The following is a 27,272-nucleotide window of genomic DNA, read 5'->3' as shown; positions in this document are numbered from 1 at the left end:
TCCCTTCCCTTCATCCGGGACTTTCCACCACGCTCATGCGCACTAGTATAAAACGTAATAATCTGGTAGCAGTTCCCGCTGTTGTACTCCGAATTTCGGTGAGTAAATGTCACAGTTTCTGTTCTATTTTCCTCAACATTTTCACACATTATATTCCTTACATATCAAAGAAAACATATAACAAGACAGAATATTATTACGGGGTTAATTTTAAGAAGTTTTGGTTAAATAAATCAAGTCGGAATTAGTGTGTACGTACACTCCCTCTCTCACTCGACAAACTCGCATTCAGTTTGCCGCACTGTTGTTTAGTTTATTTTGTCAAGTTTATTTTACAGTACACTCATTTGTTTCCCGTCAAATTGACCCATAATTGGTTGTATTTATTTGATTTGGATGTCTCCATATGTTGGTAGACCATAAAGGTGTACGTTTGTGCAAAGAAATTGCAAATTTGCAAGAGTTTTTAGTGTCAATTTTGATGTTTTAAATTTCTATGATGAATTTTGAAATTGGAGGGTTTTACTTTTGGTCAGTGAATGTCACATGATTTGTTTGATTGTGACATAGTGACAAATTTTCACATAAATAAAATGTTTCATTATTATTCCATCAAATATTATAACCACATATTCTTGATGTTGTGATCATAATTTAACCATGAGCATGATGAGTTGCTGAATGACATCACATTCACAGTAACTTTTTAAATTAATGTATTAAAAAAGTTGAATGTAAACTTAAAAAGGGAAAAGAAGTATTCTCAACAAGTTTTTCTTTGTCTTTATGAGTTGTTGGATAACTTTCCGTATGGCGTCACCCCTTTTTCACTCATTTTTACAAAAAGGGATATCTCATTTTAGGTAAATTAATTAGATACTATTTTATTTCATATCAAATGAAAAAGCTGTGGCGCCATACGGAAACATTTCCAAGTTTTTATTCGATATTCAGTTATTTAGTTTGAAATAACGGAGTTGAATCAAGCAGGTTTTTGTTTTATTTATTCTTATGGACAAAATATAAATAAATAATGTACAGATATTAATACAAACATTATTAACCCGGTGGTTGTCAGTTTTGAAATGAAAGAAATTATGAACAAAACTAAATCATATTCATCTCAGATGGTCGAAGCAAAAACAATCAATCAAGCAAGCGGCAGAATATGATGTTCCAGGTTTCAAACGGTTCCATGCCTAGTGTAGAAAATAATTGCGATTTTAACAGAATTGGTGACAAAGTAACAACACATTTGAGCCATTTCACGTACTGTAGGCAAATAATTTCCAAAAAGTATCAGGAATGATGTGTGGGGAAAAAAATGCATTAATAAATGGTTTGATTTGCTGAGTAATTATTGGAAGAAAATAACTGGAAACAGAATGTGCAATACTCAATAATTCAACATAGAGAACTAGGTCTACGTATGTATTAAGCACAATAGGGAATGAAAAAGGGATGAAAAGGGAATTACCCTTGTAATAGTATTGTCATTATAAAGTGTTGCAATGTTGACTAACAATAAATACCATAACTGGTGCAGGACCTACTTGTAAATACTATTATGTGTAACTGTAAGTCAGGTTCGAACATTCAGTAATTTGGAGTAGATTAAACTATTTAAATCTTAGTTTAAACTAGATTCTTCTATAAATGTATCTTTCCACACCACATTAAATGCTACAATTTCCCCCTAAATTATGACACTTTAACAAACCTTTAATAGCATTCCGCACTTTTGCTGTCACTTATAGACGATGTGACCTGTGACATCACATGTTTACAAATGAGCCACAGAGCCTGGACTTCCTGCAGGCACGATTTGTACATATCCTAATGGAAGAAAACATAAAATCTTATATTTTTTGGAAATTGCACTGTCTAATTCTTATCAACTTTTGATATGATGGAAGGGGGCACATCTCAAAACTTGTCCAGCTTTTACATTCGTAACTCTTGGTTTTGTGTGGAAATATTACTCAAAATGTCAACTTTCCCATGGGACCAGTGTAGTATCTTGCCTGCCAGAATACTCAAAGAATGTACAAGGTCATACTCATTGTAAACAAAGTTCACATGGTCTATACAATGTTATAGTCTGGACCTTGCTCTGTTATTATTAATAGTTCTCAGACTACTAGACCAAGAACCTTTCTCCCCTGTACATTTGACCAACCTGCACAAATTTTGACAAGCCTCTGTGTACACATGTGATGTTGCATGTGGTATTTTTTATTTAAAGTAAACATGATTCACAATGAACAAATTTGAATGATCTTCCACTCCCTGGATGGCACATCACCTGACTACATCAATGACTTAATCCATGTGTACAAACCTCCCAGACAGCTCCGCTCCTCAAACAACCTGCTCCTGAATGTTCCACGTTGCCTGCACTCCTTGGGTGATCGCTGTTTTTCACATGCCGGGCCATCTCTTTGGAACAGCGTCCCACTTCAACTCAGAAAAGCAGATACTTGTTCCAAATTCAAAACTCATCTCAAAACATATCTATTTCACAAACAATAGCCTCCAAACTTTTGGTTGTCTTGTTTCACTGCTTATTAGCAGACTTCTTGTTTTTTGTGCCAGGAGTGTCATCATTGACAGACATTGCGCACTAGAAATTTATTTATTATTATTATTAATAGTACACTTGACACTATTGGTGATTGTCAAAGACTGGTCAGTCTTCTCACTTGGTGTATCTTAACATATGCATATACATGTAATAACAAACCTGTGAAAGTTGAGCTCAATTGGTCGTCGAAGTTGTGAGATAACTATGAAAGAAAAAACACCCTTGTCAGACGAAAATGTGTGCTTTCAGATGCTTCATTTCGAGACCTCAAATTCTAAATCTGAGGTCTCAAAATTAAATTCGTGGAAAATTACTTCTTTCTTGAAAATTATGACATTTCAGAGGGAGCCGTTTCTCACATTGTTTTATACCATCAACCTCTCCCCATTACTTTTCACCAAGTAAGGTTTTATGCTAATTAATGGTTTGGAGTAATTACATGCTGCACAAAACATATTACAATTGCTACACATGTACTTAAAATCGTCATTTAGGCCTATGGCTCAGTATAAGCATGCAGTTTCAGTGAGCACAAACAATGTTCGGGCCTGGAATTTGCCCTGTTCAGTGCTTTGCTGCTCGCTAAAAACTTGCCCTTTTTAGTAGACTTTAAGATTTTCCAATCGAAGTGCCCTTTGAAAAATGAGAATAGCTTTGCCCCCTCAACATGCCTAAAGATGAAACTCCAGGCCTGCATGCTCAAACTAGACTTGGGCGGGTTAATAGCTTTGCCCCCTCAACATGCCTAAAGATGAAACTCCAGGCCTGCATGCTCAAACTAGACTTGGGCGGGTTAATAGCTTTGCCCCTCAACATGCCTAAAGATGAAACTCCAGGCCTGCATGCTCAAACTAGACTTGGGCGGGTTGTTTGCAGTAACGGATATGGCCTTGCCCTCTCAAAGATGAACTTGGGCGGGTTGTCTCACGAAATAAGAGGAGGGATATGCTGAGGTACAAAAAAAGTTCTTTGAAATTGTTGTTTTGTTTTACATCAATGTTTTCATTTCCTTTTGTCTTCAGAGTGAAAACTGTAAAGCATAAATCTTTGAGGAGCCGTTAATTCTGCAGTTAAACCCTTGTATTGAATCTTCTCGGAACATAATTTGCCAACAATGAAGCCCGAATCAGCAACTAACCACATGGAACACGTAACTGAGCCCGATGACGTAAGCCTCTCTTTCTTTTTTATCTCAACCATCTGCAAATAATGCTAGAGCTTCCAACTCTCGCTAATTCTGCAGAAAATTCACTGAAAATAAGCAAGTCTTTCCATGTTCTAATGAGCAAATTTGAGAATCTTCCTGGTTATGGAAACCTTTTCCCTATTTATAATGAATGTACTTATAAACATCTCCCTGATTGTTGTAAAAAATCTCCCTGATTGCAAGATGCAAATCTTGACAGCTCTGCAACACCCTCCAAGATCTTTCCTCTGGTATTGCATTATCAGGGCTTGCCCTTAACTTTTCAGTGACTGGCCATCAGGACCAGGAGATACATATATCACAGCTTCCTTATGAGCGCCCAACTTTCTGATTCTGCAGAAAGTTATCTGATAAACAAATCTGTATTTGATGATCCAGTTTGAAAAAAACTCCCTGATTATAGAAAACTGTTTGTATTAAGTTCAATATGTAATTATAAATATCTCACTCACTGATTGTTTTACAAAATCTACCTGATTACATGATGCAAATGTTGACAGCTCGAGCGTAAATTTATAAATACTGTGACTACAGGGTGATTGTATAAGTCTTGACTTTCTTGCAGTGTCCTTTGTGCATGGAACCATTGGAGATTGATGATATAAACTTCTACCCCTGTACCTGTGGTTACCAGGTAAGTTTTACTTATTGATTAGTCCATTTAATACCAAGGATATTCAAATAGTTGTATAGTTCACTTACACGTAGCAGTGCTCTTTATATTAGTGCCAAGGGCTACTTTCATAAGTTCCTCAACATCAATCAATCAACGTCGTACGCCACTGGCGCCTTGACGACTATGACTGCGCAACACCATTGAAGATTTTGCCGGCTGTTTCTTTGGAGGGATGGACGAGCGGGCCGCCGCCTCGTCAACCAGAGTGTCTGCTGTGGAGCCCGTCCAACGGCGTAGGCCATCTACCCAGCGAAACCGAGGCCTCCCTGGGGTGCATCGTGACCCGGTTGGCTGTCCGTTGACCAGAGTTGTGTGGTTCGTGTGGCGTTGGAAGTGACCAAGCCACGCCCATTGTTGATTCATCAGGGTGGCCTGTGTGAGTTGCAGCAGACAGGAAATTATTCTTATAAATGTTCTGCTGAGCAGGGAGACCAAAGGTAAACAAGAGACCAGTCACAGATTGCACATGTGACATGCTCTTTTGGTCGATAACGTTATTCTGTAAAGCACAATTTTGTTGTGCTTAGCTCTATGTAATTTGGCTCAAGTCACTGCGCCAATAACATTTCTATAATCTTTCTCATCTCCCTTGGGGGAGTATACAGCCCTGAGCTGCTATGGCGCTCTGAGGTCAACCACTACCCTCGCAGGTACCCATTTATACCCCTGGATGAAGATAAAACATCCAAAGTAAAACCTCATGCTAAAGGCAAAAGTGTCATGAATGGATGTAAGAATATTTGCAAACACTGATTGATGGTTTCTTGTTGTTTTTTTCCTGTAGATATGTCGATTCTGCTGGCATCGTATTCGTACAGATGAGAATGGTCTATGTCCAGCCTGTAGAAAAGCATATCCTGAGTGTCCAGCAGACTTCAAACCACTCACAGAGGAAGAGTAAGTTTCTTATTTTGTTTCTCAAAAACTGTCTTCATTTCTCAAGCTGTCTCTGTATCAGGACCATAGAGTTAAGAACTAGAGGGCGCACTAGTAATGTTGCTTGCACAAATGCGACGGGAACGCAAGGAGACACGCGTGCCATTCTTCACGCACGTTGAATATGAAGAATACGTTGGAGTGTGTGTTTATTGAACGCTATACGCGATGCTGTTGTGTCAACTTACAAAATGGCCGCACAAACACACACTGTGGGATGCCTGTTTTGTCAACATAGAAAATGGCCGCCTGCGCACATGCCGGGTCGCGTATATAGGCCATTGCTCTCTAGTTCTTGTTTATAACTCTATGATCAGGACTGTGAATGGACAAGCTAGCGTGCCGGGCCAGTATGCATGAATGGCAGTCGATACACAAACAAACAATTTTAAAAAATTGAGGCGAAGAATTTTTGCAGACTTCAAACCACTCACCGAGGAAGAGTAGGATTCTTATTTCGTTTCTCAAACTATCTCTGCTTCTGAAGCTGTTTCTGTGTCTCAAAATGTCTCCGTTTCAGGGCTGTGCATAAACAAACTAGCGCGCCGGGCCAAGGTGCGCAAATGGCGGTCATTGGGCAAGAAAGAAAACAAATGGAGCACAATTTGTGTAGACTTTAGACTAATCTGAGAGGAAGAGTCTGATTCCTTTTTCTTTTTCTTTTCCAAACTGTCTCCTTTTAAGGGTTGTGCTTGGGTCTCTCCATGGACATGCTAGCCTGTGCGGCAGATACATGCAAATTTGCTGCAAATACTTGCGAATGGGGGCTGATGCGTAAACAACAAATATTTATCCTTTTTTTTTTATCCTTAAGATCAAATTAACAACAAAAATAAAGGAAAGATAAAACCATTTAGGCTTTTGAAATCAAAGATAAACACAAAGTAAAAAGCATTCCAAGAACCTTGTTTCGATTATTGATGAATTTTCTGTTTTGTTTCTCTTTCAGGTTACAACGGATAAAGAACGAGAAACGTCAAAAAGATCACCAGAGAAAACAAAAGATCACAGACAGTCGTAAGCACTTAGCCAGCGTCAGGTGAGAATCCCAGCATTAATCAACTCATTCGGACAATCAAAAAACAAATGAATAGGCGATGGATCAGTGTGTTTGGGCCAACTTTGTGGATCAGTTTACCACTGACTATAAGACCCTCACAAGCAGTGGATGCTTTCAAACGCAATCTCAAAACCTATTTTGTTCTTGAGAGTGTCCACATTGCTGATGTTTGTATGTGAAGCGCAATGATCATTTTTAAAATTGTGCTACATAAGAGGCGGTTGATGTGTTTTTTTCTGTGGAGAGATTTTGGCCCCCAAGCTGTCTTGGCAAAATGTTCCTTAACAAATGCTTCCTTAGAAAATGTCTTGGTTAAGAAAAAAATTTCCGGGGCACCAGTTGCATATTTATAACGTATTTAACTTCAAGCAAACTTGGCGCGTGACATAGAACACACAAGACGCAGGTAGTGATATTAGCCGTGCAATATAAGTTTTTATCACCACTCCATTCTGCAATTCTAAATAGTGGATTAGCGTGTACTTGTTAAATATAGTGTCCTTTTGTCTGGTAACCATGTTCTGCTTAGCAAGATTTGTCTAAGCTTAAACAAATAATCGTTCATTTTTTGTTACAGAGTGGTTCAGAAAAACCTGGTATTTGTTGTAGGTCTTTCACAACGACTTGCAGACACAGAGGTAAACTAGTTCAACCTTTACTCTTTTTAGAGATTGCCCAATCCAACTACCACCAATCCCAACCCACCTGTACCCTCTCCACCTTGCTACAACCACCCAACCCATGTACCCTATCCACCTTGCTTCACCCACCCCAGCCTAACCCACCCCAACCCATGTACCCTATCCACCTTGCTTCACCCACCCCAGCCTAACCCACCCCAACCCATGTACCCTATCCACCTTGCTTCACCCACCCCAGCCTAACCCACCCCAACCCATGTACCCTATCCACCTTGCTTCACCCACCCCAGCCTAACCCACCCCAACCCATGTACCCTATCCACCTTGCTTCACCCACCCCAGCCTAACCCACCCCAACCCATGTACCCTATCCACCTTGCTTCACCCACCCCAGCCTAACCCACCCCAACCCATGTACCCTATCCACCTTGCTTCACCCACCCCAGCCTAACCCACCCCAACCCATGTACCCTATCCACCTTGCTTCACCCACCCCAGCCTAACCCACCCCAACCCATGTACCCTATCCACCTTGCTTCACCCACCCCAGCCTAACCCACCCCAACCCATGTACCCTATCCACCTTGCTTCACCCACCCCAGCCTAACCCACCCTATCCACCTTGTTTCACCCACCCTAGCTTACCCATCCAAAGTACTTTTTTAACCCTATCCACCCAGCTTTCTACACCCCACCCCAACCCCAACTCCATAATGCACCTTCCTTCAACCACACACCATCCCACCAGATTCTTTCCAGCTCCAATAATCAGCACTTTGCTAGCACCCATACAGATATAAGAACTAGTTATTATTATTGTAATTATTAACTAATGGTTTAAAGCATTTTGATAGCAACCGTACAAACCATGTCTCCAGTTTGTATGACGCTACCGAGATGCAATAACATCACATGTGGATTTCCAATGTACACGGGTGCCATCAATACCCGTGTGCAATTTCACCCCACATACATTCCAGTCCCTGATATTGTTTTGTCAAATTATCGTTGAACTTCACTCTTAAAAGGGGCACAGTAATTTTCCTCTGGTGAAGGGCACTTCAATGGGGAAAATGTAGTTTGTTTTGGAACCTTGCAAAGGGCACCACAGCAAAATTAAAGGCAGTGGACACTATTGGTAATTGTCAAAGACTAGCCTTCACAGTTTATGTATCTCAACATCTGCATAAAATAACAAACCTGTGAAAATTTGAGCTCAATCGGTCATCGAACTTGCAAGATAATAATGAAAGAAAAAACACCCTTGTCACACGAAGTTGTGTGCGTTTAGATGGTTGATTTTGAGACCTCACGTTCTAAACCTGAGGTCTCGAAATCAAATTCGTGGAAAATTACTTCTTTCTCGAAAACTATGGCACTTCAGAGGGAGCTGTTTCTCACAATGTTTTATACCATCAACCTCTCCCCATTACTCGTCACCAAGAAATGTTTTATGCTAATAAATATTTTGAGTAATTACCAATAGTGTCCACTGCCTTTAAGGTTATTTTGTGCCTGCAACTCCTACTATTTCCTAATCTCTAGTAAAGCTCTTTGAATACATTTTTACCAAAGTTGTTTAAATAGACCCTTCCCATTAAATATGTAAATTGTACATAGCGCGTGCGCACTAACGTTTTGGTTGGCAGAATGAGGGAACATCGCGCTGTTTTGTACACGGCTAATGGGTGTGTGACGCAGACGTGATTGCGCGTCTGCTTAGTGGATAACTCTATGGCGTTTGCCAACCAACAGGGTATGTACGCATGCGTCAATGTAATTAGCATATTTCATGGGAAGGGTCCAATGTATAAACCTGCCATGATTACCTTTTGAACTTTCGACTGTCACTGCCCCTCCCTCCTGCCTTCCTCTTAAAATCTTAACTATAATTATTGGATATATTTTCTGATTGATCTAGGTTTTGAAGAAGTCGGAGTACTTTGGAAAGTTTGGGAAGATTGTCAAAGTGGTTATAAACCAGAACACATCGTATGCAGGATCACAGGTGAGAAATAAAAATCACAAGTTTTCTTGGCAAATCAAATATGAGCGATGCGCCATACAGTTGACAAATATTTAGGTTTCTCGCTGTTCCCTCTGCATGACCATGATTGTTTAAGTTCTTTCATTGATTGTGGATGTGTCGTGGCCGAGCGGGTTAAGAGCACCGAATTCAAACTCTGGTGTTTCTGATCAGCAGAGTTTGGGTTCGAATCCCCAGTTGTGAGACTTGTGTCCTTAAGCAAGACACTTAACCGTTGCTTCGTCCTTAAGACATAAAGCTGTTGGTCCCTTGTGTTGTGTAACGCATGTAAAAGAATCCAGTGCACTTATCAAAAAGAGAAGGGGTTCGCCCCGGTGTTCCTGGCTACAGCTGCTTAATGCGCCGTAGCACCTTGTTAACCTTTATAAGGTGCTACATAATTGGGTCTCAGAATTCATCACTGCAATAACATATCTTTCTGAAAGTTTGTATATACTCAGCGCCTTGAATACCTTGCTTGGTAGATACGTAGCACCTTGTAAACCTTTATAAGGTGCTACATAATTGGGTCTCAGAATTCATCACTGCAATAACATATCTTTCTGAAAGTTTGTATATACTCAGCGCCTTGAATACCTTGCTTGGTAGATACGTGTGCTATATAAGACTTTGATATTCGATATATTCATTCATTCTTTTGCGCTACATTGTATGTCGATGTTTATGCAAGAAAGGTAATTAATAAACTAAACATATATTGGAGCTTGACATTTGTTTTCCGTCTTAAGATTTGCTTTCTTCTTGCAATCCACCAGGGGCCTAGTGCAAGTGCCTACGTAACGTATAATAAGTACGAGGATGCCCTGAGAGCAATACAAGCAGTTAATAACGTCCACGTCGATGGGAGAACCTTGAAGGCGTCGTTAGGAACAACGAAATACTGCAGTCACTTCTTAAAGAACTCACAGTGCCCGAAACCAGTAAGTTTCTTAATTCTTGAGTACTATGGAGATAGCTGGTTGAAGTTTTCAAAAAGTAGTTGTCCTGTTGTTGTAAAATTGTGGTACACACTTTGGACAGGCTGCCACCAGGGTACTTTAGACTTTAGGGAGGCAGGTCTATGGACCACAGTAATTATTTTGCTTTTGTTTCTCCTAGCCCATCTGGAAGTATTTTTGTATTGTCATGTATTGTTGAAATGGCTGAATAAATAATTATAATAGTAATAATAATAGTACTTCGGCTCGGGAAATTAGAGGAGGCAAACAAAACTAGCTGGCAACAACGGACAGAGTAGCCGGCTTGCCGGCTGTCGGCGCTTCTGGACAACACTGACAGATAGGGCATGAAATGTTTTTCTGAATATCTACCTGAAGTGGTTAAAGTCTGACTCATGAATGTTTTGATTTCAGGATTGTATGTACCTCCATGAATTAGGAGACTTGGCAGCAAGCTTCACTAAAGAAGACATGCAGGCAGGGTGAGTTGGATCAGCCTTTCACGATGTACCCTTAAACTTTTCATTTGATTGGTCAGGAGTTTGACTCAATCTCATGGCTCTGATTACCGCCAAATTCTGTGCTTATGATAACCATCATTCTCCTCTTACAGTGCATACACAGAATAATGTGCTAGCTGTGTAAGCAAAGAATTGCTAGTAATGTGGATTTAGCACATGCACAAGCAAAACTTCCCTGCTAACCTGTGAAATACGCTTGATATAACCACGGAATTCCCTGCTTCCGTAAGCGCCAATTCCTTGCTTTATACATCAAGCAGAGCTATGATTTGGGGACCAGATAGTTTGCTGTGTCACTAGTTGCCTAGCTTTTTCATTTGGCATTTCATATTAAATAGTGACGTTTTTTGACACTGAACAAGCCAGTGGGACCACTTGGGACGAGTAACTTGCATTTGGCTTGCAGACAACTATTACGAGAAAGCCAGAAATATGTTCTTGCCTCTGTCTGACCATAGAGGAAGTTTTGTGTTTGGCAACATTCCTATATGTCACATAACGTTTATTTCCATGCAGGAAGCATCAAGAGTATGAACAAAAACTGGCGCACGATGTTCTGGGTGGCGGTAACGGAACAACACCCCAACCAATACATGTAACAACAACCACAGCAGCAGCAGCAGCAGTACCAGTAGTTGTACAGCAGCCTCCTCCCCCGCAGCAGTCAGAACCGCAGCCTTTATTACCACAGCAACCACTGGCACAACCACAACAACAACAACAACAAGCCAAACAGAAAGGCAGTAATTCAAATAATGAGCACAGCAGCAAAAAGCATTCGAAAAACTCATCAAGGTAATTTTTGTTACCTTTGCAACCACTCCTTGTGAGTGATTTTGGGGATCTGATTTTCCAATCTTACATCTAGGGCCGACCTTCGCAAGTTGTTTAAGAACACCGAATTCAAGTTCTGGTGGTTAAGTCACCAGAGGGTGGGTTTGAATCCTGGTCATGGCACTTGTCTCCTTGCTTTACTGTAATTGTATCTTCACCGAGTGGTATGATCGTTTTCCTGCGAGGGTAGAGGTTGATATTGTGTACGAAAAAACCCCTAGCGCCATATGGCAGCTCAGGGCTGTATACTGTATCCTGTATACTGAGAAAGATTACAGGAATGACCAGGCACTAATAAAAGGTGCATTGAAACGTTTTTGTGAAATGCGCTATATAAGAACTAGTTTTTCTCATTATAATTTTGTTATTACTTTTGTTTCTATTACCAGAAAAAAGCCTTCCACATCCCCAGTCAGTCAGTCACCCCCGACAAATCACACAGATCCATGGCCGGCGCTAGCCGTCCCGTCATCAAAGTCTAACGAGTTACACACGCCGCCTAGCGAGGGCTCACCTCCCGTCGCGCTGACCAATCACATGTCGGATGGTCTGAGTGAATCACCACCTACATCCGTAGCGAACACAAAGAAGAAATCATCAAGATATAAGACAGAAGGTATGTCAAGAAAATAGTTACATTTTTGTATATAATTTTGCAGAATGTTTTGAAATGTTTTGAAATTATAAGTTTTGACGACTGCAGAATCCCCATAGTTGATCACCGATACTCCATTTCTGTCGTCTGCTTATCCCCAATTCTGTGCAATCACCACTAAGTCCTGTCGACCAGTCTCCGCTGCCTGTGCAGAGATCACCATTTTTGAATTTTAGTTCATCACTGATACTCCATTTCTGTCGTCTGCTAACAAAACTTGTTTCTCTGCTCTCCAGGCATCCCTATCCCCAATTCTGTGCAATCACCACCAACCCCTGTCGACCAGTCTCCACAGCCTGTGCAGAGATCTCCGTTTGAGACGACACCGGAGGACCCTGGTGTCCCTTCTTTCTTTCCTTCAGTAAACGGATTCATGTCTCAGAGTATCTTACCGAGTCTTCTTCCTCCGGTGCATCCACACTTACAAGGAGCTGTCAATGGTCAGTAAAGAGTCATTCTCACTCTGATTAACCCTTTAGCACTCACCCACAGCTTACTTGAACTTACTTGAATCCACCGACGCCATCACACATTAAGGGAGGAATGGTGGTTCTGGTTACTGGGGCAGACAGCTTAGATAAGCTTATGTAGAGCCCCTGACATTTTTTAGAAATTTGTCCACATGTCCCTTGATAGTGTTCATCCCACAGCCGTGACACCTGTGTCCTTAAGCAAGACACTTCACCATTGCTTCATCCTTTGGATGGGACGTTAAGCCGTTGGTCCCTTGTGTTATGTAACGCATGTAAAAGAACCCAGTGCACTTATTGAAAAGAGAAGGGGTTCGCCTGGTGTTCCTGGTCCGATCGGCAGCAAATTGCGCCACAGCACCTTGTAAAAGCATTACATGGTGCTATCAGAATTAGGTCTCATAATTCAAGCGTAGTCCCACATCTTGCAGGAAATACTGTATGTTACAGCGCCAGGAGCGTCACTGAGTGACGGACATGTGCGCTATATAAGAAGCCACAATTATTATTATTACTTGTAGCTTCAATTGTCTCTCTAGCTAAATATCATTCGCAGCTCGTTATCAATTGAGATTAAAGGCCAAGTCACACAGGCCCCGATAATGAGAACAAAATCGATACGATTAAAGTGCACCCCCTCGATTGGTTGATTGAGCGTTGGTGTATTCTGCGTGGAGCATTTCAACCAATCGAGGGCGTGCATTTTTATCTTTATCGTTTTTGCTCTTGTTATCGGGGCCTGTGTGACTTGGCCTTAACACTGTTAGTGTCAAGCCATGGTTTGGAAGGGACACCAGGGGCGAATTGAACCAAGCGGTCTTAAACCAGTCTATGCACTATAGCCGGCTAAATTTAGTCGCACTTAGACAGTCTTTAATTATAGAACGATTGCAATAGCGCTGTCTATAACTATAGCTGGTCTTAAATCTTAATCCCGCTCTGAGCTGGCTATAGTCAGGTTTGTTTGGGGTTTTTTTGGGGGGGGGTTTGAAGATTGCATTGCATTAGTATGTTAGTTAGTTGTAGATAATTCAAAGTGATTTACAGGAAACAACAGCCGAATACCAGTAACAAGCAATATGCAACTAATGGAAACTTGGTTGGTAATCCTGTTTTTATCAAGGAAGAAATTTCATGCTAAGCAAATTTTCATGCTTAGCAGCTCTATGAGAGTGGGCCCAGGTTTGATGAATGATTTTGTTTTGTCTTCAGGTAATGGGTTTCCAGGTGGTAGTACAGTACCTCCTCTAATCCCTCCTCATCACGGCTCTACACCCTCTGGAGGTAGGTCTAGTTTTTATCATTAATAAGAGTTTTTAAATACTTTCTTCTTCGAGAACCATCAAATTAAAGTCTAGTCTGTAACCATAAATAAGAACTTCAAAATATCAAAAGGTTTTTGCTCCATGAACGATTTAACCATTAAAGACACTGGACACTAGTGGTAATTGTCAAAGACCAGTGTTCTCACTTGGTGTATCCCATCATAAGCATTAAACAACAAGCCTGTGAAAATTTGGGCTCAATCGGTCATGGAAGTTGCGGGGAAAAGATGAAAGAAAAAACACCATGTTGGACGAGCTTGTGTGCTTTCAGATAGGAATAAAAGACTTCTAGCTAGAAGTCTTTTATTATTTTAGTGAGAAATTACCTCTTTCTCAAAACTATGTTACTTGAGAGGGAGTCGTTTCCCACAATGTTTTATACTATCAACAGCTCTCCAATGCTCGTTACCAAGTCAGTTTTTAATTTAATATTTGTTTTGAGTAATTACCAAACGTGTACCTTCCCTTTAATAAGAACTTTTAAATACTTTCCTTTTCGGGAACCATCAAATTAAAAATAGTTAAGTCTAGTCTGTAACCATAAATAAAAACTTCAAATTATCAAAAGGTTTCTGCTCTGTGAACTATTTGACCATTAATAAGAACCTTGACATTCCAGAATATTTCTGCTGTAGGAACAATCAAATACAATGTCATATGAGTGGGGCATCCTCGCCTAGAGGTCAAAAGGAGGTTAATTGGCCAATCCTGTGCGCAGAACGTATAAATCTGTCATTGTTTTACCTCTACTATGGCAACTTGGTGACGTCAATGCATACGGTTTATTGATATTTAGCTCATTATCCAGCTATGGGGACAGGGCATTCAGTAACATTTCACCCCGCCTCTGGAACTCTCTGCCTCAACATCTCAAGGACACACATGACATCTCACGATTCCAACATTCTCTCAAAACCCATCTCTTCAGATTAGTCTAAAAAGAAGTGAACTTTTCTTCTTGTTCTTGGCTAGCACCTTTGAATGTTATACAGATAAAGTGTGCTTTACAAATGCTGTGATATTATTATTATTATTATTATTATTATTATTTGATGAACTCTTTCAAGACATTGTTTGCTTCTTCATTGATTGTAATATTCACCTGCCTAATTTCTTCTCACCCTGTGTGCAGACTGGAGTAATGGTTTAATAATGAACAATGACGTAATGCCGGTAGCTAGTCACACAGATTGGCAAGCAGCGTTTGGGTTCACATCGTCAGAGACTGCCAAAGATCTGCTCAATGAAGACGACCTAGGTATGTTCGCTACAGAAAGTGTACAGAGAGTTGGTCTATAAAAAGCGTTTGAAACCGTTTGTTATGAAATATATATGGTAGAAGTAGAATATAATGATCCACACAAGTATCACTAAAAATTGCCCAGTTTTTCTTTTACATCGCGAGCTAACACGGTCGGCCATTTATGGGAGTCAAAAGTTCGACTCCCATAAATGTCCAACCGTGTTAGTCGACGAGGTAAAGGGAAAACCACGCAATTTCGAGGCATTTTTGTGTAGATCATTGTATTCTACTTTTACAGCATCTTTCAACCCATCATTTTATAACAAATGGTTACAGAACGCTTTACAAAGACCAACTCGAATGATCCAAGGCAACGTGTTCCTTTAAGGTTGGCCGGAATGGTTTTTTCTTTTTGGTATGCGATAAATTTTGGTTTTAAAACTTTGATTTTTTATGTGACCAAATGTGGGCCATTCAAGAGCTTTACTTTGATGTAAATTTTATCTCTGTTAGTGCTTTACTTTTGGAGATAAGATTGTCTAAACATAGCAGGTCATGCTAAAAATGGCTAATTAGTCGTAAGTCTGTTAACCTATATCACACAAAAAATAATGACCCGAGTTACATACAATTTGTGATTCGGGGGTTTCTCATGGAGTTCAATCAGCACAACAACATTTATTTTAATCTGTGACGGTTGGATCAAAAATCGTTTTGAATTGACACGGAATGACCCCATGCTAGCTTATTGCTTAAAACTAAATTTTTGTAATTTTTGTTTTTAAAATGTAATGTTTTTGTTTTTTTAAAAATGAGTATCAAATTAGAATCTTTTTAGTTCACACAGGGAATTTTTTTTTCACTTTTTACTTGTGATGATCTGTGGTGATCTGTGGTGAAATAAATAAATTGAATTGAATTGAATTGAATACTGAGACCAATTTCTCGGGAATTTTGATTTTCATACTTCTGACTCTCTCTCAATTTTTAGGATTTGATCCGTGGAATGAATCCAACAAAGGACTAGCGGATTTACTGGAGAAGGAACTACAGCTAGGTATTGCCATGACGACTGATCGGAGTAAACCAACGCAACCACCCCCTGGCTTCACATCCCCAGCAAACCACAGCTTAGGTTTTGGTAAGTCCCATTACAACAAACACTCGCCAATAACAACCTTGTGGGCTTGCATCGTTAACTAGCCTTGAGCAAGTTTGAGTGCGCACATTTAGTCAACTACTGACCTGCGGTGGCGCTCTCACTCGAATGACTCTTCTGAGTTATCGTCACCATGGTATTCAACACTTCCATTGCCTTCCGCCTTTTCGCTATAGTGTCACTGGTTCCCTTCTGCGCTTTACACATGTTAAAATGGAACAGGCTACAGTCGACTCCCGTTATAACGAGGTCCGCCGGACTGGCCCATTTTCCTCGTATTATCCGAACCTCGTTATAAACGCAGCGCGCTAAATATAGATACACACGTCATCATTGTGCATGCACACAACACGTGTACGTGCAAACACATTGTACACAACACGTGTACGTGCATATACACTTGTGTTAGCCTGCACGGAGCTGTTTGCTTATCAGAACAGCTATTACGAGCATCTTTTACACAAGAATATCATTGCTAAATGTCTTTTATTGAGTGATTAATCAGGGAAATGTAATATTTTGTACAATTTATGATAACAATATAGCAAAGAGATGTCAACTTGCCGTTCAGAGCGAGTGGATTCTGCCGCGTAGCGCATGGTATGAACATGATGCATGCACTGAACGTTCATTTTCGTTGGTGATCGACATGGAGTATCATGATAACAGCATGTCAAGCGTGGGACACCAGCGAGATGTTTCTGGAGTTCCGTTGCACATGGACTGAAGGGAGTGATGATTGTATAAAGGAGCTTGTTTCAGTTGTTTGCCGTTTCCTTTTTTGGCTGTTCCGATCCAGTTGTTTTGTTTCATTTTTCAATTTCTCCTTTTAATTCTTATAACAGTATTTAATTCATTAAATCTTTGTGTATCTGTGTCTTTTAAAATAATTTTCTATTTGATTTATATTATTGATTTAATAAAATCTTTGCGTATCTGTGTCTTTTAAACCATCTCTATCTTTTGATGTGATTGAATTAAATATTCCGGACGGGCAACCTTTGTTTTTTTCTTTCTTTTCTTAAAAAAAAACATTTTTGGAAACGGGGGAATCTTCATTCATTGAATTGTTATTATTGAATTAATAATAATATTTTTAATTGAAAAAGGGGCTCTACTAAAAAAAAAAAACTCGAACAGCGGTGACGTTTTTGAAGTTTTGAATGGATGATACGAGCAAGGAATAATCATTAGAACCCCCAAATACTGCAGAGTGCGTTCGCCGACATGAATTTATTAAGTAAGCGGCATGTTTTTGAAATTGAGAAGGATTGTCATCAGTGACTAAACCGTTGGTGGTTTTGAGCCACGCGCGTGATTTAAGCCATTCTATTGTCTGCTTGGGTAAACCAGTCCGTTGAATAGACTGGTGGCACTCTACGAGCACCATGCAATTATCACCTCTATTGTATTGATCATGGGGTTTAAGGGCTTCATGTCATTTCTCAACCTTGACGAAGGTAAGCTTTTTTTACACACTTATTCCAGGCCCTCGCTACAAACGTCTGAAAACAATACATTTTGTCTCCAAGGGACCGCAAAATTACCTCGTTATAACCGTGTTCTCGCTACTTCCGTGCTCGTATTATCCATATTTTAATGCATTGAAACACGCACGGGGCAGTTCGGGACCGGCAAAAAACCTCGTTATAACCGGAACCTCGTTACATGCGAGCTCGTAATAACGGGAGTCGACTGTATTGGGATCAGTAAAGAAACTATGGGCTCGAGGCTGGTTCCGAATGGTCGACGACAGTAGTCAAACCAATGTTCGACAAGCCTGGGTACATGTCAACCTTTAGTTAACCATGGTGCACACTCAAACTTGCTCCTGGTGGACAAGCACAGTTTACTAGCCTGCTTAGTTGATACAGTTTTAATACCAGCCTGTTGGGCTTAGACAGTTTACTAGTAGTTTACAGGCCCAGTGGGCAAGCACAGTTTACTACCCTGCAGCCGATTTCACAAAACTTAACGCTACTGCGTAAGTCCACTTGCGCAGCGTTTATGGCACAACTTGCACCATAAACACTGCGCAAGTGGACTTACGCAGTTGCGTAAAGTTTTGTGAAATCGGCTGCTGGTAGGCTTGTGCAGATTGTTACATCCCTTACAAAGATTATGCCTTTTGATTGGTGTCGAGTGCATTACAGTGGAGTTAAAGGCAGTGGACACTATTGGTAATTACTCAAAATAATTATCAGCATAAAACCTCACTTGGTAACGAGTAATGGGGAGAGGTTGATAGTATAAAACATTGTGAGAAACGGTTCTCTCTCAAGTGACGTAATAATTTTTGAGAAAGAAGTCATTCTCACGAATTTGATTTCGAGACCTCAAGTTTAGAATTTGAGGTCTCAAAATCAAGCATTTGAAAGCACACAACTTCGTGTGACAAGGGTGTTTTATTGTTTCATTCATATCTCGCAACTTCGATGACCAATTGAGCTCAAATTTTCACAGGTTTGTTATTTTTATGCATATGTTGAGATACACCAAGTGAGAAGACAGGTCTTTGACAATTACCAATAGTGTCCAGTGTCTTTAAATGCAAAGCCTGTAGACACTTTCAGACTCATTATTTTTTTCTTTTGTGTAACAGAATCAACGGGCGGGAGCAAAATGCTGAACTGGCTTCAGATGGACAGAACAACGGAGTCAAGACCCCAGAATAGCGTCAGCCCTCCATCCTTCAATAATACCAATTCAAGATACAACCATTCACCCGCTCAGCACCAAGTAAGAACTCTATACACCACCAAGAATTTCTTTTAATAATAGTTATAGTACCTTTATTTATAAAGCACTTTTTACAAATTTGGTCCAAAGCGCTACAAAAACAATAACCCCAAAAAACTACAAATTACACAAACAACAATGACATTTAAAATGTGTTCAACATTGTTTTCTGCTTAAGCAGCTCTATATCTATAAATTTGGGCCCAGGATTTGAACCTACACTCTGCTACTGACAACACCAGTGCCCAATTTGATAGAGCTGTTTAAGCACAAAAAGTAGCTAAGCATAACAAATTGTGATTACATGCTCAACTACCATGACACAAGTACAATTTGTGACTGGTATCTTGCTCATTTCTGCTTTGCAGACGATTGTTAAGCTATATTTGTTGCTAAAGCAGCTGTAAGAAATTGAGCCCAGAGCCTTGGTCAGGTGAACTAGACCAGTCAGCCACCACACCCTGATTCAATTAAATCTCATTGTGTTTTCTTGTACTTCTTTCCCAGTTACTTCTTGAAGACGGCAGACAACCCGAATCATTGAAGAATTGGCAAGATGGATTGAGAGCTCTCCTACCCAACATCAACATCAGCTTTGGTGCTTCCGACACTCCTCCCATCCTCACACAGTCAGCAACGTTAACAACACAAAATAACTCGGGTAAGCCTCTCTTATATAGGATAAGAGGCATTGCATGGTGAGGTATCAATATATATTTGGTTTGCGGTAACACCATGTGTGTATCTACGTTTCGACTAGCTTGCTCTAGTCATCGTCAGTCTCCTGACGATGACTAGAGCAAGCTAGTCGAAACGTTGAGACCAACCCAAGAACTGACTCCGCGGTAGTACAGTTAATTACGATCCTATAAGCTAAAGTAGTAGTCCCAGCCTATTTCTTTACCATCTGCCCAGGTAATAGTTAATAAGCAGGACAGTTATTTACAGAACTGAGAAGTCTCCCGAACACCCGAACAATTTACTCCGCATTAGTAGAATTAAGCAAGACAGATAAGCCTCTCTTGTTTCTTCAAATATCAGACCTGGAATTTCTCGGAGACCATCGCCTTTCCTGCCCTGGTCTTGGCCTTGGTGCCCCTTCAAAAGTTTCCAATAGACTTTAAGATTTTTCAAAGATGAAATTCCTGGCCGGAGACATTTTCATGGTGAAAAGCGTTCTCCCTTAAAGGCAGTGGACACTATTAGTTATTACTCAAAATATGTATTAGCATAAAACCTTACTTGGTGAAGACTAATGGGGAGAGGTTGATGGTACAAAACATTGTGAGAAATGGCTTCCTCTGAAGTGACGTAGTTTTTGAGAAAGAAGTAATTTGCCACAAATTTGATTTTGAGACCTCAGATTTAGAACTTGAGGTCTCGAAATCAACCATGTCTAAACACACACAACTTCGTGTGACAAGGGTTTTTTCTTCTTTCATTATTATCTCGCAACTTCGTCGACCAATTGAGCTCAAATTTTCACAGGTTTGTTATTTTATGCATATGTTGAGATTGACCAAGTGGGAACACTGGTTTTTGACAATTACCAATAGTGTCCAGTGTCTTTAACAGGACCAGTCAAAAGTCAGTCCAACTGGTTTGGCTCGCTAGTTCAGTATTCAAAAACTCCTTTATTTCTTGAAATACGGAGTAGTAAAAAGGCTCTCCTGTTTCTTCAAATATCAGACCTGGAATTTCACGGGGACCATCGCCTTTCTTGCCATTGTCTTGGCCTTTTGGAAATGGAAATGGCCTTGCCCTGTCAGAGATGAAATTCGACGGCCTGGACCCAATTTCATAGAGCTGCTAAGCACAAACATTTGCTTAGCATGAAATTTCTTCCATGATAAAAACAGGATTACAAACCCAATTCCTATTTGTTGCATATTACTGGTATTCAGCTGTTGTTTGCCTATCCTGAAAAACATGTGGAAATTTGGTTGGTAATCCTGTTTTTATTTAGAAAGAAACTTCACGCTTAGCATTTTTTTGTGCTTAGCAGCTCTATGAAATTGGGCCCTGATGCATGTTTCGCTCCATACTACACAACCCATGAATTTGAATGGTGTCTCTTGGTTTCATCAAAATGGAAATGGCCTCGCCCTGTCAGAGATGAAATTCGAGGCCTGATGCATGTTTCTCTCCATACCTCTTGGTTTCATCAAAAGCTTCCCATAGACTTTTAAGATTTTCCAATGGAAGTGCCCTTTTCAAAATGGAAATGGCCTTGCCCTCTCAAAGATGAAATACCAGGCCTGAGATGTTTTCATGGTGAAGAGCGTTCTCCCTTAGCGATGGTCCGCGATCCTGCACAACCCATGAATTAGAATGATTTATCTTGGTGTGTTGTTTTGCTAGAAGAGTTGGTGAATGGCAAAACTAGTTGTGTTTTTTAACCCTTGCAAAGTCTTTCCGATAGCCATTGAGGAAGACTCTGCAAGGGCCAGTAACAATTTTTGTGGCTAAGTAGGATTTGAAACTTTGCATGGTGGAAATACGATATAGAAAGGTTTGCGGTAACACCTTGTAATGACTATCTCTAATGAGTGGAGGTGGTTCTGAAAAGAACCGTTGGTTTCAACTCGACGTTTCGGTCAGTATGCTCTGATCGTCTTCTGGAAAAAGCTGTTTTTTTGTGGCATTTACACATTTTGGGTAGTAAGCAGCTTGCTACAGCCAATTCTAATTTCTCAAGAGTCAGTATTTGTGTTCTCTTTTTATGTAGCTGCAACTCAACTTTTTGGCCGCCATGTTTGCATTTTTAATAAGCCACATAATATAACAATTACCGATATTTTCTTTCCCTGTTTAGATGTTTGGTCGGACACTTCTCGTCAGGCGTGGATGGTTCATGACCCAGCAATAATAAGCGTCAACTCACATAATTCACACGCACCTGGCTTCACAGAAAAAGACGGTAAGACAGAAATAGTAGACCCCCCGTGTTAGTGATGTCACAAACCCAAAACAGGGCCCTCGCTGAGGTTAATGAAGACCTGGAAAGTTTTGTCAAAGGGCGCTGAATAGATGGATTGCACTAAGCGTCATCGACTGCTACTATTTGATGAAATGTGCAGGCGTGCAAGGTTATCATTGGCTGAGAGTTGTTTGCAGAGCGTGCACTTTTACATTGTTTATCATCAAATATGGCGGTCGATGACGCTTAGTGCAATCTATCTATTGAAACAATGTCTTCGGAATGTTTTCTCCTTGAAGTTTATTTTTGGTTCTAAAACCCTTCTTTGCAATCTTGAGGAGGCCTGGCCCAAGTCATAAAGCTGTTTCAGCAGAAAATGCAAATTTCTTTACGAAGCAAAAAAAAAACATGGAGAACCTGTCACAACAATGTAATCTTTATGGAATACTGGCAGGTAACCTGTTTTTTGCTAGGTAATATTTCTACTGTGCTTAGCAAGTTTTTGTGCTTACAGGCATTGTGGAATTGGGCCCTAATATATGCTAGCTTTTTGAAGACCAAAACGGTTTTTTTTCAAAGCAAAAAGAGATTTAATACATGGTTGTACTCACAAGTTTACTATTAGTTTATTAATAGTTAATTAGTTTTGCTAGTTTTTTTTTCTCATTCTGTTTTTCTATTTTTCTTTGTAGGCATGACAGAAGAGCAACCCCATTGGTTAAAATCATTACAGACCCTGACAGATGGTGACACGCCCACACATCCATCAGCCAATCATTTGTTTCCTACTAATGCATATGCAAACAGAGGTAAGAAAGCTCATCTCTCATTGGTCTGACAATTGCTACTGTGTAATTTGTCTAATTTGTGAGTGAATTAAAAAATCTATTATTCTGGTGGAATTTGAACCCTTGACCTCGTCTCTTACTGGTCAAAACAACTTCTTATGATCTAACAATTGCTTCTTTTTAATTTGCATTATACTTTGCAAGTACAGAAATGAAGTTTGAGTTTTAATTTTGTTGTGATATTTCTTTTTCCAGGTCCAGCGTGGACAACACATCCCCCTCCCCCCGGCCTCAGACCCCCCACACAGACTCCCGATACACACACCCACACATTAACAGAAAGTAAGTCAAATATCAGCCACAACCATGATTATGTTTCATAAAGCCTGTAAGCACTAAACTAAAACTTGCTTAGCACAGAAAATCTTTGCATGGTGGAAATGTGATATGGAAAGGTTTGCGGTAACACCATGTATTGACTGTTTCTAAATGAGTTGAGGTGGTTCTGAATAGAACCGTTGGTTTCAACTCAATGTTTCGATCAGTTTGCCCTAGACGATCAGAGCATACTGATCGAAACGTCGAGTTGAAACCAACAGGTTTTTTTCAGAACCACTCCAACTCATTAAGAGATAGTCAATACATGGTGTTACCGGACCTTTCCATACAGAAAATCTTGATAAAGCAGAAATGGGTAGCCAGCCAACATTCCATGAAGTTTACATAATTGTATAACTGGTGCCCCACTCATTATTTGCGTAGCAAAGAAATTTGATGAGCTTAGCTACTGTTTGTGCTTAAGCAGCTCTGTGAAGTCTATATCTTTTTCTTTCATTCTGTGCATTTTGAAACATGTTATACAAAGGGTGCAATATCAATCCTAAATTATCATTATTTCATTTTATTACAATATGCAAAAGAAAGACAACCCTATTCATCTAGTTTTTTCCCAGTACTTCAGGAGTTGTGCCAAGTGCTCCAAATATATTAAAGACACTGGACACTACTGGTAACTGTCAAAGACCAGTCTTTTCACTTGGTGTATCCCAACATAAGCATACAATAACAAGCCTGTGAACATTTGAGCTCATCAAAGTGAGAAAATGATGAAAGAAAAACACCCTTGTGGGATGTATTTGTGTGCTTTTCAGATAAGAATTAAAGACTTCTGGCTAGAAGTCTTTTATTATTTTAGTGAGAAATTACCTCTTTCTCAAAATCTATGTTACTTCAGAGAGAGCCAATGCTTGTTACCAAGTCAGTTTTTAAGTTAATGTTTGTTTTGAGTAATTACCAAAGGTGTATCTTCCCTTTAATATCTATCATTTTTTTGTATTATTATTTTTTTGTTTAGATCACGCAGTCTAGATGACAAAGTCCAAGCCCTAATGCTTCAATGTCTTCATTCTAAGGGTGTCCACCTAACATGGAGTAATCATCCATCTTGATGAACAAGGCTGTATTTCTCTCACTCTATTTATCGTAAGTTCAGAGGATTTTAAATAAGCAGAAGTTTGTTACCCTGGCCCAATTTTATAGAGCTGCTTAGCGGCCAATTTTGTGATTACTGAGCAAGTTTCCATTTCATAAGTAAGCACCTGAAAAGGCATGCTAGCCTTCCGGCGCTGGCTGTATAAAAATGAATGATGTTACAATGCACGTCTTTGGTGAATGCGCAATAAAATATTTTCACTAAAATTTTGATTGAAAAATTGGCCAAGCAAAGGGGTCAATGGCATAAATCTCTTTGCTTGAGGGTTAATTTGTGTGCTTATGTACCCGTGTTTTGCTTAGACAACTAAGGAAAATATAGTACTAGGTGTTTGCACATTCACAATGAATTTGCAAGCTAGCTTGCCGTTTACTTAAGCCGTATCCGAATTGGCGGCTACAGCTACGGCTACGACTGTAGCTAAAGGGAGTTGCTACTAAAACCTGATGTTGTGTAGGCCTTAGCGTTGAGTGTGACTAGTGTCGTAGTCGCAAGTATTGGGTCATTAGTCGAGTCACGACTACCGTTTTTCAACTACTCGGTTAATCATGCTGGTTTGACTACTACAAAAATAGTCCTGACTACTCCAAAAGTAGTCGCAACTACCTGTTTGGTGAACAAATTGTGTCGCTCACCACTAGTCATGACAACATAATTTACTTACAAAACACAATCAGACATCAGTGACACAATCCTTCAAACCATTCAGCTTGAACTTTACTACATTGCGCTTGCGTCACACATTGCTACAATGCATCTTGAGAATTAAAAATTATTTGCGCCTAGTTACGTTGTATGACTATTTGAGGTGCGACTAAGTACATTTCACTAGTTGTTCAGGCCTAATGAAGTGGAAATGTAGCCATAGCCAAGTCAGACACAGTCTTTACTTCTGATTAGCGTTGAAACTGGCGCCGGGAACTTTAATTACATGAACTAAACTAGACCGCTCGGCCATTGCAAAAACATCAGCTTAAAGGCTTCATAAAATTAGTCGATGTCCTGCCGTCATTTCCGACTCGGGCTTTGGGTTTTATTTAGGTTTCAGACTTCTGCTTAAAGGCTTGTTTATAGTCAGTCACGCGATGGTCGCGCAATGGTAATCTTGACGGGCGACACAGTTACTTGTCATCGCTGAGGCCTGAAAACTGTGTCTTTTTATGATCGCATGTCAAGACTTCCATCGCCCGACCATCGCGCGACCGACTTTAAACCAGCCTTTAGTTTAGGAAAAGACCAGCCACACTTATTGTTTTTTCCAAGATAGCGCAGGTTTAAATATTTTACAGCCATCTTTATGGTGTTGATATAAGGACCATAAATAATGCATGCTGTAATTTTAGTTAATCGTCCCCCAAAACATGTTTACTTCGGGAACTATTTTTTACGCAGTAACTTGGATTGTTGATATCAATGTCAAAATATTTACCCATCATTGTGAATTCCTTTTTAAATTATTTAATATACCATTCTTTAAAAAAAAGAAATTTCAGTGAAAGATTTGTTTTCCGCGTAGAAGTATTTCATAGAAATGAAATACTTTATTCTCTAATTTACTTACCTTAAAATCAAATTGAAAAATTTGGCCCTACCTTTACCGAACATGTTTTTGCGAACTTTTCAAACAATTTAAACTGAAGTATTACCAACGTTTTTTTTCTTCGGTGTGTGTAAATTAGTCTTCGAAATCTACCAAATATTGTTTAAAAACAACTGCGTGTATTTAATCACATCATATTGCAGACCCCTTCCGATACAGTCTTATAACAATTTAACACCAACAATTTATATTCCATAAGTTTTCTTGTAAAGAATTGGCGTAGAAACGGTCGTGAACCCGTCGAGCGTAAATAACTGCTAAGCAGTGAGTTTGCAGGGCACCAGTCTAAGCAATGGAACTAACATGCCAATTTGGCTGGTGACCTTTTTCATCTTAGCAATATATATCTATGCTAAGCAGATGTTTTGCACTCAGCTGTAGTCAGCTTGGAGTTTTAAAATCTTAGTTTTATTATTTATCAAAAGAATCGTCATGAAAATGTGACCTCTTAAAGATGCTGGACGAAATCATTGACATTGTTTCGGATAAAAGAATCAATGTCTTTTATTTATTAATTGGATTTAACAAGCATTACTCAATAATTTTTAAAAATTATAATCTAAACTTACAAAATTTGTTGTGCTTGAATTCGCAGCATTTTCGTTCACGTGAGGGCATATCTAAACCAAATTTAATAATGACATTGGCCGTTTATAATGTCTAAAAGACACTCCTGGCGCCGGAGAGCTGCAGAAGCAATTGGGCCTACAGAGGACATTTAAACACAAAAATAGATTTTCAAATGAGTTTTGAAGCTGGATGCAAAACAAGTAATACAAATTGGTATTTGTATTGCCATATAGTCAATCAAAATAAGATAAAACTTATTGCGATGGAGGAATCTAAGATGTGTAAGGTGCCCGAAGCAAAATTTGACCATTTTGGTGAAGGGTGTTTCTCAATTTATCAGCAAAAAATTTCCATCAAGCAAATTTAAGCTTTTTTTTTCGAGTTGGAGTGAAAACGGTCTTCCAAATAGTTTACTAAGAGCTCCTAACTTAATATTTAAAAAAGAATAGTTGTCATCTCTTGACAAGATTGTCAGATATTCCTTGAAAGTAAGTCGGGACTTTAAGAAATTTATTACTCATACCCAGGAATAACTTAAAATAATAACCTTTATGTGGCTGGTCATTTTGTTTTTGAAAATCCTCTGAATTTCATGTCTTTTTTCTGCTTAGGGTAACTGTAATAATTGTCTATTCAAGCCTAGTTCCCATTGATTTTGGTTGTAAGCAAAGAACAAGGACAGAGATCTGCTAAGCAGTTGGCTGATTGGATAGTGCAGGGTTCAATTCTAATTCTCTGCTTAAAAGGAGAAAATGGTACTGAGCAGTTAGCAGTTTTGATAGTGCATGTCCTAATGGAACGCTAGGTGGCAGCAGACTTACCAGGTAAATGTCCATAGAACTTTTCGCAAATACAAATGCGCAAGCG

General features: G+C 39.6%; 1 protein-coding gene across 1 annotated transcript; it reads left to right on the top strand.

Moving 5' to 3' along the window:
• The first annotated feature begins 17 nt into the window (after positions 1 to 17).
• LOC117299420 (CCR4-NOT transcription complex subunit 4-like) lies at positions 18 to 27,272 on the top strand. Its single transcript, XM_033782956.1, has 21 exons — positions 18 to 98; positions 3,607 to 3,752; positions 4,357 to 4,425; positions 5,252 to 5,364; positions 6,353 to 6,442; positions 7,041 to 7,101; positions 9,026 to 9,112; positions 9,907 to 10,071; positions 10,504 to 10,571; positions 11,127 to 11,405; positions 11,834 to 12,060; positions 12,336 to 12,539; positions 13,782 to 13,853; positions 15,027 to 15,152; positions 16,129 to 16,278; positions 18,899 to 19,035; positions 19,543 to 19,696; positions 21,851 to 21,955; positions 22,648 to 22,764; positions 22,999 to 23,085; positions 24,098 to 27,272. The coding sequence occupies exons 2-21, from the start codon at positions 3,699 to 3,701 to the stop codon at positions 24,109 to 24,111; spliced, it is 2,379 nt and encodes a 792-aa protein (XP_033638847.1). The 5' UTR covers positions 18 to 98; positions 3,607 to 3,698; the 3' UTR covers positions 24,112 to 27,272.

This window comes from Asterias rubens, chromosome 14, assembly GCF_902459465.1.
Source record: "Asterias rubens chromosome 14, eAstRub1.3, whole genome shotgun sequence".
In the NCBI taxonomy this organism is placed as follows: Eukaryota; Metazoa; Echinodermata; class Asteroidea; order Forcipulatida; family Asteriidae; genus Asterias; species Asterias rubens.
Note: the sequence above shows the minus strand (reverse complement) of the source record. Positions and strands in the feature narration are given on the sequence as shown.